At 32.9% G+C, this 17,637-nt stretch overlaps 1 protein-coding gene across 1 annotated transcript in view; it reads right to left on the bottom strand.

Moving 5' to 3' along the window:
* Positions 1-544: 544 nt before the first annotated feature.
* LOC139520227 (uncharacterized) overlaps positions 545-17,637 on the bottom strand; it is a 64,441-nt gene continuing 47,348 nt past the window's right edge. Inside the window, exons 13-15 of the mRNA XM_071312711.1 lie at positions 17,123-17,182; positions 15,685-15,757; positions 545-4,257 (exon numbers count right to left, since the gene is read on the bottom strand). Coding sequence (XP_071168812.1) covers positions 3,614-4,257; positions 15,685-15,757; positions 17,123-17,182 — 777 coding nt within the window. The 3' untranslated portion in view covers positions 545-3,613. The remainder of the gene's footprint in view (positions 4,258-15,684; positions 15,758-17,122; positions 17,183-17,637) is intronic.

Raw genomic sequence — 17,637 nt, 5'->3', positions numbered from 1 at the left:
TTTCATAAAATGTCCTGTATCAAGTCTTGAAAATGGCCATTGTTACATTATAGTTCGTTTGTGTGTGTGTTACATTTCGATGTTGTGTCTCTGTTGTGTCGAAGTTCTCTTATATTTGATTCGTTTCCCTCAGTTTTAGTTTGCAACCTGGATTTCTTTTTTCTCTATCGATTTGTGAATTTTGAACAGTGGTATACTACTGTTGCCTTTATTTAGCCCGAAATAAAAAAAAAATGAGTTAGTTTCAGTAATGAGAAACATTTTAAGTGGGTTTTTTTCCGTTGTGATGTCTTTAGCCTGCAATCTGAAGACTGACCCATTTGCGAACTCTCGATGGCTTCATTTTTGTGAGTTCGTACAAATACATATTTCAGACGCTGTATGAGAAAATTGTCCCATATGGCTACTATGTCTTGTTATGAAATTGTACCCAAAATCAAAATGTTGTGATCAGAATCTTGTTACATACTAGACCAATCGGAGCGTTTAGACGGTTTGACATGACAGTTAAGACAATGCATCTGTATAACATTATAACAACATATTATCATTTTGTATCTTTATATATTTACAATTGCATGGTGTTCAATACATATAATTACTAATCTTTTATTTGACTTAAAAACAAGTTACATCCTTCCGTCATTTGTTTCCAATTGATGTTATAGCAACACAAATCAATGTAGAATTAGTGTACTGAACACTTATTTACACATTGTTTGTGTACATCGTGCAAGTGTTTTTTTTAAAGGAGCACTAGCCTGTCAAATACATGTTTACCGATTTTTAAAACATTTATCCAAACTATTAAAAGTAAAAAAAAAAAACAATTAACAGGACACGGGCATGAAAATACGTAGTTTTGTTTCGTGTGTACTTTTATCAAGACGCCATCTAATTAACCATCGAGTTGACCTCTAGAATTATCCGATGACCATTTAATTAAGCGATGTAAACATAAATATAGATATAAATAGATTAAGCAAACTCGTGCTGTAAAATTTTTCTAGGTCTATTTAATTTCACATTGTAGATGAAATTTAAATGTTTATCCTGGTTTTTACCTGTACTAAGAAAGGTTTTTGTGGATCGAATCAGTCAATCAAATGATTAACCTTTGTCTCAATTCCAATTTTGACATTCTTTTCCTTTAAATAACTCTATACATACAATTCACGTGATATCCATCTCAAGCTAAGGGGTTAAATGGAAGGTTACATGAATACGGATTTAATGAGGTCGAATTATTCACTTGCAAGCGAATTATTCATAATCAATTTGTTTTAGCTTATTTTGACAAAATTGAACCATACTGGCTGCTAAAAGTCAATTATTATCTCACTATTTGTATTTCATTAATGATTGAGCCAAAAAAATAATATATATATGATTTTTCATACATCTCGTAGCTAGTGCCCCTTTAATGCAAATTTTACAAGTTTTAAAAAAGTAGTTTGTATCATACACAAGAATAATTTATAGAAAATATGTAACAATAATTTATTTTTCAATGATATTCATGTATAAGAAATATTGAAATTTGATTTATATTCTATAAACTATCAACTTTGAAATGGTCATCGTCAATTTTATAAAGTTTCTGATTTATTACTTATTATTGATTTCGAGTGGCATTATAATGCAGTCATCTCGTTAGACAAATTCTGCCGCATTTTTTGTGTCAAGATTTACTTTCAGACTCAAAATGTTTTTCTTATTATTAATTTGATTGTCTGTAAATATCAGAGTTTGAATGTCGTGCTTTTTAAAAATTTATACGAAATGAAAGCAAGTGACGTAATTTATTAAGCGAATAAGTAAGTGTTATTACAAATGTAAAAGTCGACATATATTATGTACAAAATAACAGAGAATGCTCTAGCTAATCGAATAAAGTGAATATAACTTTTTATGCAAGGAACGCTTCATAAAAAATGTGAAGGTGACTTGTTTTCATTTTGCATGATTTCAACAAAAACGATTCATTTCTCTAATCAATTTAGAATAAATCATGTAACAGTGAATATCGTATACATAAGAATAAAAAATATATACACTGCAACATGGGATACAATATATCACAAAATCACAAATATTGTGTATCACAGATTTTCAAATTATATAAATATAAGTTATATCACTGAGACCTTTAAAATCATCCCCTGAGAGAATAAGCGATTCGTGAATCATGACGTTTTTTCCCGATGCTTAACAATTTGGAAGGACGGACACTAACATGCAATTAGAGTATTATTGAACAGTTTGCGTGTGGTCTTCATTAAATTTGATTCATAATCTGTCGATAGATATTACATCTGCTCACATTCCTAACCTTACTCTGATTTGCATTGGTCGCGATAAAGGACATCGACGAACTAACGTTTATGAATATGCAAGTAAAGGGAAACACATAAACCTCTAGAGAGTAACATATAAGGATAAATGTTGGAGAACACTAGAACATTTTTATCGATTTAAACTAGACCGGTTTACTTTAGATCGATTTAAGGGCTAATGTGAACTTTAATCGGTCTAAATGTAGTTTAGTTTGAATCGATCTAAAGTAAACCGATCTTACTTTATAAATGTGACCACAGAGATCGGTCAAACTAGTACGATTGAACCGAAAATAACGTACTATATTCGCATGTATAGCGGCAAAACTATCTCAAGAGATTCGTTGTTTAACCCATATTTCTATGTTAACAGACCATTAGCACAAACTGAAAACATGTTGGCACTTTACGACATCGACTATCCGTAACGGTCTCGCAAGGTGGGTAAAAGACATAAAACTTTGATAGGAACAATGAAAAGAACTGTAGTAGTGTGTTTACATCTATATAGCTACATAAAAATAATATTTGGCAAATACTTATCATGCACAGCATAAACGTTATATATAAACGAACCATTAAACTGTAACTAGAGGTATATCTCACAAAATGACTCAATCATCTCTTGCAAGGTCCATGATTTGGGAAGATAAAACTCAAAAATGATGTGATGGGATAAGATCGATATATACGAACGGTTCGTATTATTGATATGAACCGAGAACACGTTTATATAATTTTGCAGTGCATTTTGGGACAAATCCTATTTTAATAGCTCTTACTAAAAAATGGACAATTTCAAGTTCAGAGGGAATTCAGTTTGACAGATTAAGAAATACTAAATATTTACATTTTCACCTGGACCAAATCACTACCTAACTTTAAAATCCATACAGTAATTTTTTTTAAAAGTGTAATATCATCTCTCTCCTTTCTATTTGAGGCATAAAACAGTAAGTAATAAATTGAAAATGTGTATGAAAAAATGTAACACATTGTCCACACTAGGTATTATATTTGGAAAAAATACCGACTGTTTGATGATTATCGGGGTCTTTTAAATTGTTTATATATAGTTAATTTTCAAATCTAGTAGTGGATTTCATTTATAGCATATATTGTTTACTAGAATGGGGTGATCACATAAAATTTTAGTATCAATGAGTGACCGGTTTTAAACGGATTTGCTATAAAATTTATTCTTAAGCGCATGCATCATTCCAGCATGGCATTGACTTTTCTTAAATCGTTCTTTTAGATAATACTGTGACCCTTTTTTACACAATATTAGGAGTAGGCATATTTGAAATATATTTTATACGTTTCTCGATGAATTGTGTATTATTTTTTCGTCTTTCTTCGTCACTTTTTGAAAATAGATGGTTAAGTCTTTCGTTGAATTGATCATCTTGATTAAAGAAATCAATTGCTTTTTTAGAGCCTATTCCAAATGGTAGTGGTAAACCTTGTTTCGTCCTTACAGGTATTATTTTGTTTCCCTTATTACAATACCAAACTATTTCCTCGAAAAAACTATTAAACTCGTCATCAATTACAAAATTATCTGGCGATACACAATTTTCACCATTTAATGTTGATTGGTCATCATTTTCGGGCGATTTTATGTTCCTAATAAAAGTTTCAGTAACAAGTACAAAAATGAACATAGAAATTTCGCAAGTCAGTTTTAATTGTGCGAGTCTTGAATTTGTAACATGATCTAAATGAAAATCATCGTATAGTATCGGTTTCAGTGGATGTTTTAGTTTCAAAGATTTCAACTGTTCACAAAATTTTGTTGCCACATTCCGATCTGCCTCCATATAGAAAACCATTGCATCAAAATATTCATACCGCAAACACTCTGGTAGCTTAGTTATATTCTTCTCCACTTCTTTGATTTTATGTTCCAAATTATCGTCTGAAATAGATTTGTCGAAATCAGGTAATAGATTAATGATGTAAAATTTTCTAATGGAAAAATTTGTTTCAGAAATGCAGTCGTCAACATAGTTTGTTTTTATCTATTTAGAATTACTAAATTCAAAAACAAATAACAGCAGTGGTGGTTTTGTCATTTCTTTTTATCCAAGTTGAAAATAAGCGTTTGTCAAAAGAAAGAATAAAAACCATGCCCAAAACATGCATTTTCCAAGTTGAAAATAAGCGTTTGTCAACAGAAAGAATAAAAAAAAAACCATGCCCAAAACATGCATCATAGATATAAAGTTGGTGTCTACTCCTATATAGAAATTAAAGAGAGTACACGCATTCATGGAGATAATTATAATAGATTATCGTTGATCATCTCAACGAGCAATCGAGTTGAAAAAAACCAATGATAATCTGTTTATCGCTATTTTACCATTTATCATCCACGAGAAATTATCGCACCGTACTGATTAACAAATAGTGAACAACTGCATCTAAGGAATATATCCTCTAATTAGCGAACTAACATTAAACATATTTAGCCATGTACAGAATCAATCAGCAATATCAGAAAAAGGGGGGGGGGGTCATCGAATACTAGCCAATTCTTTCCAATACAACTCGATAAGGTGTCTGACACACGTAGAAATGGTTTGCTCTTAAACACTGCTTATGGTCTTATAGATTTTTTCTGATCTTTTATAATTTCATCTGTAAGTATATGAACATCATGGTCATTGCAAAACACAGATCTGGTTAGAATTCATGCTTTGTTTTGTTATTGATGCATGCTGGGATAATTTTTTCAAATGAGCATGTTGTGTTTTATGATTTAAGATAATTGTTTTATAATTGGTAGAATATGATAACATTTCCGTCTTTTGAAAGTACACAACTTTTATTATGTGATGAAAATTTATGTTATTTCTCTTCCATGCTTTCAGATGCTGTTCTTGTCTACCACATAGAGACACCAGAATCCGAAATACCTGAGCAGTGTGCAAGACATTTGACGTTTGCCCCAAAGAGAACAGAAGGAGTTGCCAGGCCAACAGAATAGATCTTTAAAATAAAATTATTTTTTCATTTTAAAAACGTCTTTTTGTCAATTTCTATAGTTAATTGAGTGCCAGTAAACAAAAGGCAGTGACATTTATCAATACATTATTTGGTGTTACCGGTATGCATCTTTTTGTTCGGTTTACCTAATTGTATCGGGTGTATAATGATTTAATGAGTAAACAGCTTGGTTATAGTATGGTTTGTTCCAAATGCCTTCAAGATAAATGTAAAAGAAAAACATACGACATACCCACAAAAAGTCAAATTTCAGATCAACAAGATATCAATAAAAATGAAAAAAAGACAAACAAAAACAACTGAATATCAGAATAACAAAAACTGAAATTGAGATCAGGTTTTTTAAATGGTTCTGGTATGTATTCACATAAAACAAAGGAGGCATTTTGTGTCACTGTGTCAATTTGCTGCATTTTCATGATTTAGTATAACTTGATCAACCAGAATCAAACCAGTGTGCTGTAGTGAGTTTTTACATCTGCTCCTTTGCTTTGAGAAATTGGTGTGCTAGAAAAAGATAGCTTGTTAATATTGAGATATTTGGTTCAAATAACATCTTGATATTCTACTGTCTCTCCTCATTGGTTTTGATTGTTATTGTCTATTATTCTCTTTTTAAGTTGTCTCTTGTTGAGAAAGGAACTGTTGATGGACATTCTAACTGAAATTAAACTTGAAAGTGGCTTTTTTTTATTTCATAATTCAGGTACCTTATTATTGTATTTGAACACGTTCCAATAAGGAATGATTTACACCCAAGAAGCATCACTTCAACCAACCTACAATTGACTGACTACAACCTAACTCAACCTGATTTCAACCTTAACCCGACCTAATTTCAACCTAAACCCGACCTAATTTCAATCTAACTAAGACCTTATTTCAACCTAAATCAGACCTGATTTCAACCTTAACCCGACCTGATTTCAACCTAACTAAGACCTGATGTCAACCTCACTTGACCTGATTTCAACATTTTATCAACGTCAATACAACGTTGAAACTGCAACGTTGATTCAACGTCAGAATTTCAAACGTCATTTCAACTTTCAAAACTAACCCAAGTTTCAACGTTGAAACAACGTTGAAGACTGACATTGGATCAACGTTAATACAACGTTTTGTGCCTGCTGGCATACCAGAGGGACTTTCAAACTCATAGTTCATATATAAACTGACAACGCTAAGGCTACAAAAGAAAAAGACAAACAGGCAAATAATAGTACACAAGAAACAACATAGAAAACTAAAGACTAAGCAACACGAACCCCTCCAAAAACTGGGGTGTTCCGGAATGGAAAGCAGATCCTGATCCACAGGTGACACCCTTCGTGTTGCTCATGTGTTTACAAAACCCTGTAAATAGTTTAATTCAGTAGGTCATATTCGTGAAAAGGGAACTGGAATGTAGTTACGACATAAGAAACATATCCGAAATCATCTGTGAAACTGATATTCCATAACAGTCACCCAACTCGTGATGGCGTCCGTCAAATTTACGAAGGGATGATTTCAACTTTGTTCCTACGATGTACTGTTATACAACTGTTCCAGAGTAGGGGGAGGGTTGCGATACCTCTAACATGTTTTAGCCCGCCAAATTATTTATGTATGTGCCTGTCCCAAGTCAGGAGCCTGTAATTCAGTGGTTGTCGTTTGTTTATGTGTTACATATTTGTTTTTCGTTCATTTTTTTTTTATATAAATAAGGCCGTTAGTTTTCTCGTTTGAATTGTTTTACACTGTCATATCGGGGCCTTTTATAGCCATCTATGTGGTATGGGCTTTGCTCATTGTTGAAGGCCGTACGATGATCTATAGTTGTTGATTTCTGTGTCATTTTGGTCTCTTGTGGATAGTTGTCTCATTGGCAATCATATCGTATCTTCTTTTTTATATTCATCATTTGAAACTCTTGGTTTAATAGCAGTCCTTGTCAGCATCAACCCTCTATCAAGGAAATTATGATAGGAAATACATACCAGGGAATATCTTATCAATAAGGAGATATATATATACCTCGTATATATGCAGGCTCTGCTGGAATGTTGCTATATAATAATGGAAAGTTCATAATTGGGAAGCTTTAATTATCCCTTTTGCCGTAATGTTTTGTTTTCAACCGACCCTCATTGTCAATACCTAGATGTAAGGCAAGATCTGGTGTATCCTTTACCTCTAGTTAGATGGGATAGAAGGTTTCAACAAAGTCACCAAATTTTGAATTATTTAGTTAGAGAACACCATCTGTATAGCAGAAAGTAAAGTTAAAGGATATTACTAACTTCTTTTCTTTGCTCCTAAGAAGTTCCTGTATGAAGTCAGTCTCATAAAAATTAAGGAACAATTCGGCAAGAAGAGGAGCAAAATTGGCTCCCATGGGAATGCTGATAGGTTGTTAAAAAAACAAATATTTTGCTCAAATAATTTGATCGTTCCTTTAGAGAACACTATTTTTTCTTAATGATAAGTGAATAATGATAATTATATTCATTTCTTATTTTAAATGATGAATCACTTTCCAATTGCGTTATTTCCAGTGAAGTTTACATGACCTTTTTTTCGTTTCATCATGTCTTTGGTATTAAAATATCAAACATAAACAGAGGTTACTGACACACTCTTCAAATATAGAAACATGCTATTCATTGAAATACTTCAAATATATCAAAATATTGTCGAAATGCGTTAAACAAAATTGAAATCAGTCTTTTAATCAATCAATATCCATATTTTTATAGCGTTGTACCCATTCAACACCCATTTGTATCTCATAAAAGTTACAATCGTCTCTAAAGATCTACAAATGAAATATCAATATATTCAGTTAAGCGTATTTTTGTTTGTCCGAATTATTTCATTATAGCGAAACATTTTTGTCTAAAATTAAAAGAAATATCAGCAGGAATTTGTCTTGACATAGCTCTATTTTGCTTGGATGGAAGCATATTAAAATAGAGACAGAACACAGTTTCCGCGTCTCCAAACATAAGTGCACTAGCCTTCCATAAGTTCATATTCGACAACTTAAACAAAAATTAAAACGTAAATTCACCTAAGTAAACTTTATTTTGAGGGAGTATAATACCAAGATTTGATTATCAGGAAATACTTCAAATTAAAGAAATTGTATGTGCATCATATAGATGCTTTTACCATAAGTAGCTATATTATATGAGTGCCCATTTCTGGTATTTAGTACTGAAGAATCATAAGTTCTAACATATACAATACCATTTTGATATTTTGGGGCGTTCAGTGTTGAGAGTTTTTTTTTTGTTCTGTGAGTTCAAGATTACTGAATAGAAATTAAGTTACATGCGGATATGATAGAAACACAAATTGGAATCCGTCTATGCCAAAAAAATCAGAACATGTATACAAAAATTTCACAAAAAAATAAAGACCACAACTCTAATCGATGTCCTCCACATCAAAGTCATAATAAGGCCTTCAAAAAAAGGTCTCACTTAACTCACTGCAAAATTAAGCATGAACAGAGTTCTTTAAAAAAAACATACGGAGAAGTAAAACATAATCAAAACCAATCAAAGTTTTGGAAGCATTGAAATCACCCATGGAAATATTGGAAAGGTAGTTTTCAACTAACAATTAGGTAGTGAGTGAACAAAAAAGAACATTGATATAACAATTGCATTAACTACAGGCCTTTAGAAGGATACACACTATTCGATAAATAAAAAGAGCTAAATGAGAATCAGCGATACAGGGTAACCCTGATACATGTTTCATCTTTTATATTTTATCTTTTAAAACAAATAAATAACAAAACTTTGAATGATTCCTCTAATAAAGTTTATCAAGTTTATCAATCATCCGATGGACATGGGACAACCAGATAGACTGAAAGCTGAAACACATTATTGTCTCCGAAATAAATTGTAAAAGGTTGCTTTGAGGTTTTTCTTTATACCGGCGTCACACATCAGCGTATAGCTCCGACGTACGCCGGACGTGTTAAGAAATAATGTACGCTGCCAATACGCTAGTAATTTTTGATGCATTAAACCTGTCAATCATATCTGTAACGTGTGTACAACGAACTTTAAGCGCGTATTGGGCGTACGAGAAGCGTATCTAAGCGTTTATCGGACATTCAAGAAACGTATGGTTGTGTATGCCTGACGTTTGTCTAACGTAGATGGAATGCGTGCTACGAACGAAAGAAGTTTCTTGAACGTATTTGAGACGCATCCCGGTCGTATCTTGGACGTTCTATTATGGGGGGGGGGGGGGGGGGGTTACAAACACACCCGCATACGTTTTAGTTAAAGTCGAACGATCTCGAAAAGTATACAACGTGCCCTAAACGTGTCTCAAACCTATCTGTAGCGCGTTAAACGCGCTTATAGTGTATGTATAACTTGCGTGTTGCGTACAGGTATACGCTAGACACACGCTTGAGCTGGATGAAAATATTTATACTGCATAAAAATTCCCTTGAGTTGTAGAGTTCACCAAACGTATACTTTTGTATTTCGACGTACTTCAAAAAGGAGGGACGAAAGATACCAAAGGGACAGTCAAACTCATAAATCTGAAACAAACTGACAACGCCAAGGCTAAAAATGAAAAAGACAAACAAACAACAGCACACACGACAAAACATAGAAAACTAAAGAATAAACAACACGAACCCCACCAAAAAACTAGGGGTGATCTCAGGTGCTCCAGAAGTAAGCAGATCTTGCTCCACATGCGGCACCCGTCGTGTTGCTTATGTGATAAAAAACCCGGTAAATAGTCTAATTCGGTAGGTCACATTCATGAAAGGGAAGGGGATTGTAGTTACGACGTAAGGAACATATCCGATATCATTTGTGATACGGTTATTCCATAACGGTCAACCAACTCGTGATGGCGTCCGTAAAATTTACGAAGGGATGATTTCAACTTCACCATTTGGAACTCTTGGTTTAATAGCTTCCTTGTGAGCAGCCACCCTCTATCAAGAAAATCATGATAGGAAATGCAAGCACGGGAATATCGTATCAATTGGGAGATATATACCCCGTATGCAGGTGCTGCTGGAATGTTGCTACTTAGAAATGGAAAGTTCACAATTGGAAAGCTGAAATCATCTCTTTTGTCGTAAAGTTTTGTTTTCAACCGACCCTCATTGTCAATTTCTAGATGTAAGTCAAGATATGAGGCCGACTCAACTGTATCTGTAGTATCCTTTATCTCTAGCTCGATTGGATAGATGCGTTCCACATAGTCAACAAATTTTGAATTATTTAGTGAAAGAACATCATCTATATAGCGAAAAGTAGAGTTAAAGGATAGTGCTAACTTCTTATCTTTCTTCCTAAGAAGTTCCTGCATGAAGTCAGCCTCATAATAATAAAGAAAAAAGTCGGCAAGTAGAGGGGCACAGTTTGTTCCCATTGGAATGCCGACAGTCGGTTGAAAAACACGTCCTCCGAATGTAATAAATATGTTGTCAATCAAGAAATCAAGCATCTTGATAATATCAGTTTCAGAGAAATTTTTGTTCGAATCAGAGTGATCCTTTACAAAGTAGGATTTATCCCTCCCTAAGACAAGATACTTGTATCTTCGTTGGCCATTCTTTTTTACGAAGCAAAGCAATACCAACTCTTTCAATTTGTCTTTTAGTATGGAATGTGGAATACTAGTGTACAGAGTAGAAAAGTCAAATGTTTTAATACTGTTACTAGATGAAAGAGAGTTAGATTGTATGTACTCTAAAAGATCTTTGGAATTTTTAAGTATCCACATCTGATTCACGCCCCCTCTAAAATAGGCAGTTTCACAATAACTTTGAAGCCCATCTTTGATTGCTGATAAAATAGATGTTAATAATTTAGAAAGAGGTTTCGTGGAGCACTTGGAAGACCCAGCAATATACCGTTGTTTGTAAGTACACTTATGTAGTTTAGGTATCCAATACAGTGATGGCAGATCCAGTTCTTCATCTTTGGTTGAAATTCCAAAGGAACACAGAACAGACCTATGATTATCCAGGAATTCCTCTTTGCTAAGTGTCGTGAGGGTATGTTGAGTTTCCAAGTGAATTGTCAATACCTAATTCGTTTATCAAGCAGTTAATGTAATGAGTTTTACATACAAAAACGATGTTGTTTGGGGCTTTATCTGCGGGGACAACAACATATTACTCATGGAGTGGGGATAGGTGTTTTGCAACATTTGGGTCTTTAAAGATTGACGTAGCATGGGCATTGATAGACCCATTCAGTTTCTTAATTCTGATTTGTATCAACGACCTCACTGCCTTAATCCATTCGGAAAGAGTGTCTACGTCTTCCTTCTCGCGCTTAGCCCATTGCCTGGCATAATCCACAACTGAATCCATCAAAATATTAAAGTTGAATTTCCAAGTGATGGATTTAGGCTCACGATATTTCGGACCTTTCGATAACACATTTCGTAGAGAAGTGTTATTAGCAATGTTGAGGTCACCGGTAATAACGTGGCCAGCGGGATTATATGTGAATTGGGAACTAGCACAAGTGCAATCGGGAGGTTTAGACTTGAAGTCGTCAATATCGAGATCCTGCAAAACGTGTTTGTAATTGAAAATTTTAGTTGCAATAGGTTTGGTATAGGTATAATAAATGATTGGTACAGACTGGTCTTTGAAATAAGGAGGTATTTTCGATTGAACTAATTTATGATGAAGGATATTGCCTAAGTTGAAGCCATCGATACCTTTGTTGGCAAAGGAAAGATTAAGGAAAGATCTTTTCTCTTTTTCATCTTTGTCAATGCGGACTGGCTTGAAAAGTCTGTGACTTGCAATATCCGAAATTATAGCTGTAATTTTGTATAGGTTTGAATGAGGGTTTGTAACAGTGGGTTCCAAACATAAATTGAACAGAGAATGAAGTTTTGAAAGGGGTAATGAATAAAGTTTCGTGCGAATGTGATGAATACCTAACGGCGTTTGTATAAAAGGCAGCAAGTCATTAATAGATACATCATGCAGAGAAGGTGATGTATAATGACGATGACCATCAAACTTATGCAACGCGCGTGTAATGATTGCTTTGCGTTCCTCCGGCGTACAACTAACGTATACTGACTTTGTCAATTTTCTCTGTACGTTTGGTGCACGCCGGTCTATACGCCAATATGTGACGCCGCCATAAGCACTAATGAGCCTTGTATAGACGAAACGAGCGTCTTGCGTATCAAATTATAATCCTGGTACCTTTGATAAATATTGAGACATACTAAGGTATACTATTATGAATTGCTCCTTAATTAAAAAAAAACCAATTATCATGATTTTATAACACTGAAGTTTAAAATTTATAATTTGATTTTTTCTAGAAAAGGGCATTTAAATGTACTTTTCCAACTTACACAGATTAAATAACTTATTTGATTGCAAGCGCGATTCATTCAAATGGCAAACATACACTTCGTGCAATCAAGTGACTAGAATTGTTAACAGGTATTTGATAGGGGAATAAACTACAAAAAAAAATGGTTTGCTTGGTTAAAGAGTTTAAAAAAATTTAAAAGCAAATAACTTACATAAAATTGATGAATCACATATGATTATTGCATAGATTTATTAAGTAAATTAAAGACAAACTTGCATACCTTTTCATAAATTATTTAAATTTTATATTTCAGTTTGAAAACAAAGATCTTGTCAATCTGTAAATAACCATTTATCTTTCAGATACAATTTACAGAATTCCTTTGTATAGTTTAAAAGAAATAGACAAGGAATAAATCTATCATGTTTATATATCAAGCATCTAATATATACAGTCGTGTATTCAATTATGAGGTCAAGTATTTATGTATTGAGTGATTATTATTAAGTAAGACTGTCATAGTTTGAATAGTAATATGGTCAATATGATTGACATTTTATGAGGTGGGGCAAACCTTGTCTCTGATTATTTTGTGAACAGGACAGGTGTCTATCCTACTGGTATTGTATCAGTACTCTAACTTAATCGAAATAAAAAAAACCCGGCGCTTTGGCACACTTTTTATACATACTTGAATGTACAGCAAAACAGCTTTAACTTTATTTTTTTCACATTTCATATGTACATGTGTACACAGACATTGGAATCAAAGAGAACTATATTTTTAGTGTGTACACTTTTTGTACATTAAGATCTAACTGTGCTACTTCCCGTAAAGTAGACCGGTGCCTAAGACAAGGCTTTGAATAATAATGAACGAATGAACTTTAAAATTGAGGGTCTATATTGCCTGTTTTTCAGATATGAAGTACCTGGTTTGAGTATCCAAAGTTCCTGTCACCAGTACGGTCTGGTGAGTACATGTTACAGTAAATTTTAGGGCGTATTGCATTCCCGCTAATTTTTTCAAAGTCCCAACACTACGTTTCCGCAAAGGAGTAGGTCCGGTAAGGACCGATTTTGGCCTCAAATTTCAGGTTCATCTGACGAAAGATTTTGACCACTTTTTAAACACTTAAGTGTCTATTTTATTTGAATTAATTAGTGTATGTGAAAGATTTTAACAGATTTAGTCATTAAAAACGATCCGATTCAAGCTGAAATATGAAAAATCTACCTAATATGCCGAAAAATGTCACTTTTCAGATGGTTTTTGGTAAAAATGAAAGTGGCCGCATCCGTGTTCATCCTCAACCTTTATATATGTTATGTATTATCATAAAATACAACTTACATTTCAATATTAAGGATGAACACGAATGCGGCCACTTTCGTTTTACACGAAAACCGTCTAAAATTTAACTAAAATGCTAGAATTATGAGGATTTCAGTAATTTAGCACGACTTAATGGTGCTAGTACCGGATATATGTGCATTGTATTGTCAAAAACAGCCCATATTTATGTAGCAGAAGCATTCTACTGTCCAATAAATAACTACAGGTTTATATTTTAACAATTTTGTAAAACTGCTATATTTTGGGGCCAAAAAAGGGGTCTTACTGAACCTACTCCTTTAAAGTATTCGTTTCCGCAATTTTGTATTTATTACTTTTCCGGAAATTTACCTGGTGAATTATAAATATTTGAATATAATTGTATTAGATACATATTTTTTTAAAAAATTTTTAATAAAGAAAAGGTTCTGATCTTATATCTTCAATATATTATATATAACTAGTTGACTCTGGTAAGGATTTTTGTAAATGGCTAACACATTTCTTTGGTTTGGCTTACTTGCCAACTGACATGATTAAAGCATGCTTTGCTGAATTAATAGCCGATTCTCCATCTGACGATAAATGCATAAAGTTTGCCGATTATATATTGGAATTTTATATCGATAGCAAATCGAGATTTCCACCAACCATTTGGGGATCACCTCCTGACCCCGACCAAAAGAGAACAACGGATGATGACGAGTCTTTTCATTACCAACCGAACGAGCAGAGTGACGCTAGCCATCCTAACATTTTTGTCTGTGTCGATGTGTTATTGAAACTGCAAACAACATCTTTCATAAAGATGAGAACTCTAACTGTAAAAGCATCCGTTCGGAAATATGAAAAAAGAGAGACTTCCTTCTTGTCTGGGACATAAATTTTACTTGAATAATTTAATATACAACTCATTTATAAACTATGTTAAAAAATAACAGTTAAATTTACCAAAAAAATAAAGGGCATGGACATTTTTACCTAGGAATATTAATGACATGGACATTTATTCGTAGGAAAATTAGTCTGGGGACATGGATTTTACTAAATATTCATTCACAAATATTTATTAACATTAAAACTGAGTTTCCATTGTTTACATATAAATTATTTGCTTCATGAAAATTTTCATTAAAAAAAAAAGACATGGACATTTTTCCGTAGAATATTAATGAAATGAACATAATTTTCTAGAAAACTTAGTCTGGGAGCATACATTTTATTTTAAAAAAATGATACACAACACTGTTAATCAATATTAAAACATTACATATATATTTACCTTTTAAAATTAAGGGCATGGACCTTTTTACCTAGGACTATTAATGGCAAGGACATGATTTCCTAAGTAAATTAGTCTGGGGACATTTATTTTGTCAAAAATATAAATACACAACTCTTAAACTATATTAAAACATAATATTAAATTTCTATTTGTATATTTAATTGAATTTATTCATTAATATTTTTCTTATAAAAAAAGGACATGGAGTTTTTACATAGGAACATTAATGACATGGACATAAATTCATAGGAAAACTAGTCTGGGGATATAGATTACTTACATCGGACTAAAAATACTAGTAAAATCTGGAATCATCGACTGTTTATACAGACATATTTTACCAGGACATATTTATCACTTACAAAAATAAGCATTACTTACCGAAAGAATTACTGTGATTTGGTTTATCCTGCTCAGTTTTTAATTTCGTCAAATCATATTTTGCTTTTTCAACCTGAAAGCAAAATAGGTAATTTAATTGAACACAAAAACATAAATATGTGAAAATATGCAAACATTTCTAATCTACAATGTACAGTTCAGTTTATAAAGGATTATTTAAGCTAAACAGACATAGTGAATGAAATTTCAGGCATGTTAGGAGCTTGAATAGAAAATAGTAAAGATTTTTAAAATGGTGTAAGACTTTTATAACTATCAATATATGTCATAGGCAGTTCAGTGGTTTTAAAGAAATTTGGTGTAACGAAAGACGACATCTATAGCAATTTTAGCAAAATTTCTCTAAAGCTTTTTATCTGACTAGGACAAATATTGACAGTTATGCTTGAATAATCAGTATTTCAAACAAAATCAAAATTACATTCAGTTTATTTAGCAAAATTCTCTTCTAATTGACAGATATGCTTGAAATGTTGTTGTTTACCATTTAAGTTTACATTTGTATTCTAACATGACGCCCTTCAAACGCTTTGAGTACACACCCGTGGTAAAATATGAATATTTTGCATTGGCTGTTCTGATCGTACTCCCACGTCATATGTTTTTTTTTTATGAATGAAGTACCCGACGTCATAGAATAATGACGTAATAATTTAAGCATTTTACGGGAAATTACACGCTTCTGATACTGAAAATCATCAAAACAAGGAAACGTGAACAAACGATGCTAAAATGTGGTATTATTAAATTTTTTATAAGTAAATTATCATTAAAATTCATCCAAATCTATCTAAATACGTTATTGTAAATAGTTTGAGCATGTCACTAATTCTGTTTGCTCCGTTCTTTTACGCCAATCTAAAAGTGCGTTAATTTATGGGAACGGCAAATATTTGCCTACACTTAGAGCGCTTCGATCCAAAAGAATTGCCGTATTTGTCCTATTAGAATCGAAATAATTCATGGGGGCTTGAATATATCTAGATTTTACCACGGGTTGTCCCTTTATGCCGATATTTTACCCCTCGATATCGCTCAGGGTAAAATATTTGTCATAAAGGGCCAACCCGTGGTAAAATCACGATATATTCAAGCCCCCATGAATTATTTCTTAATCAACCTCAACTGTTTTTTGCAAATAAGATGAATATTTGATCAGTTATAAGTCCTAGTCCTATAATATAAGACTCTGCAGGTTCATATCATTTATATTCCACGTTTTTTATCGAATTTTTTTTTACTATCAATGTTGAACCGCAGAGTCTTATAACATCCGTCCATTTTCTCGTAGTGGATTCCCAACGAATTTTTGTGGGAACTTTGAACGACAATTTGACAATGTTTTCGACAGTTTTAAGTTTACTTATGTCATTATCCTTACAAATGAACATCTCAAATAATAAATAAAATGTCTTACCTTATCATATGATGGATTTATATCCCTTTTTGAACCACTTTTCAAACTGCCCTTTTTTTCCTGTTAATAAGTTTTATTAACCATGAAACCCAAAGTTTCCAAAATAATTTATAGAAACACCAAATATAAAAAGAATTGTGTTTCGAATCGCCAAAGATGTATGTTAATGACTCCAGTCGACTATACAGAAAGATAAGACGTGTATAAAATGTACCAAATACAGAACTCAAAGCACATACTTACAAAACAAGAATGTGTCCCCAGTATATATCATTTTCTATATTCAGTGAGCCGTCAAATTTGGGTAGAAACTCAAATTTGGCATTAAAATTAGAAGGCTCATATCATAAGGAACATGCGTACTTAGTTTCAAGTCGATTGGACTTCAACTTCGTCAAAAACTACCTTGACCAGAAACTTTAACCCGAAGCGGGACAGACGGACGGACGCACAGACCAGAAAACATAATGCCCATCTACTATCGTAGGTGGGGCATAAACACATCATAAATAGAT

This window comes from Mytilus edulis, chromosome 4, assembly GCF_963676685.1.
Source record: "Mytilus edulis chromosome 4, xbMytEdul2.2, whole genome shotgun sequence".
Lineage (NCBI taxonomy): Eukaryota > Metazoa > Mollusca > Bivalvia > Mytilida > Mytilidae > Mytilus > Mytilus edulis.
Note: the sequence above shows the minus strand (reverse complement) of the source record. Positions and strands in the feature narration are given on the sequence as shown.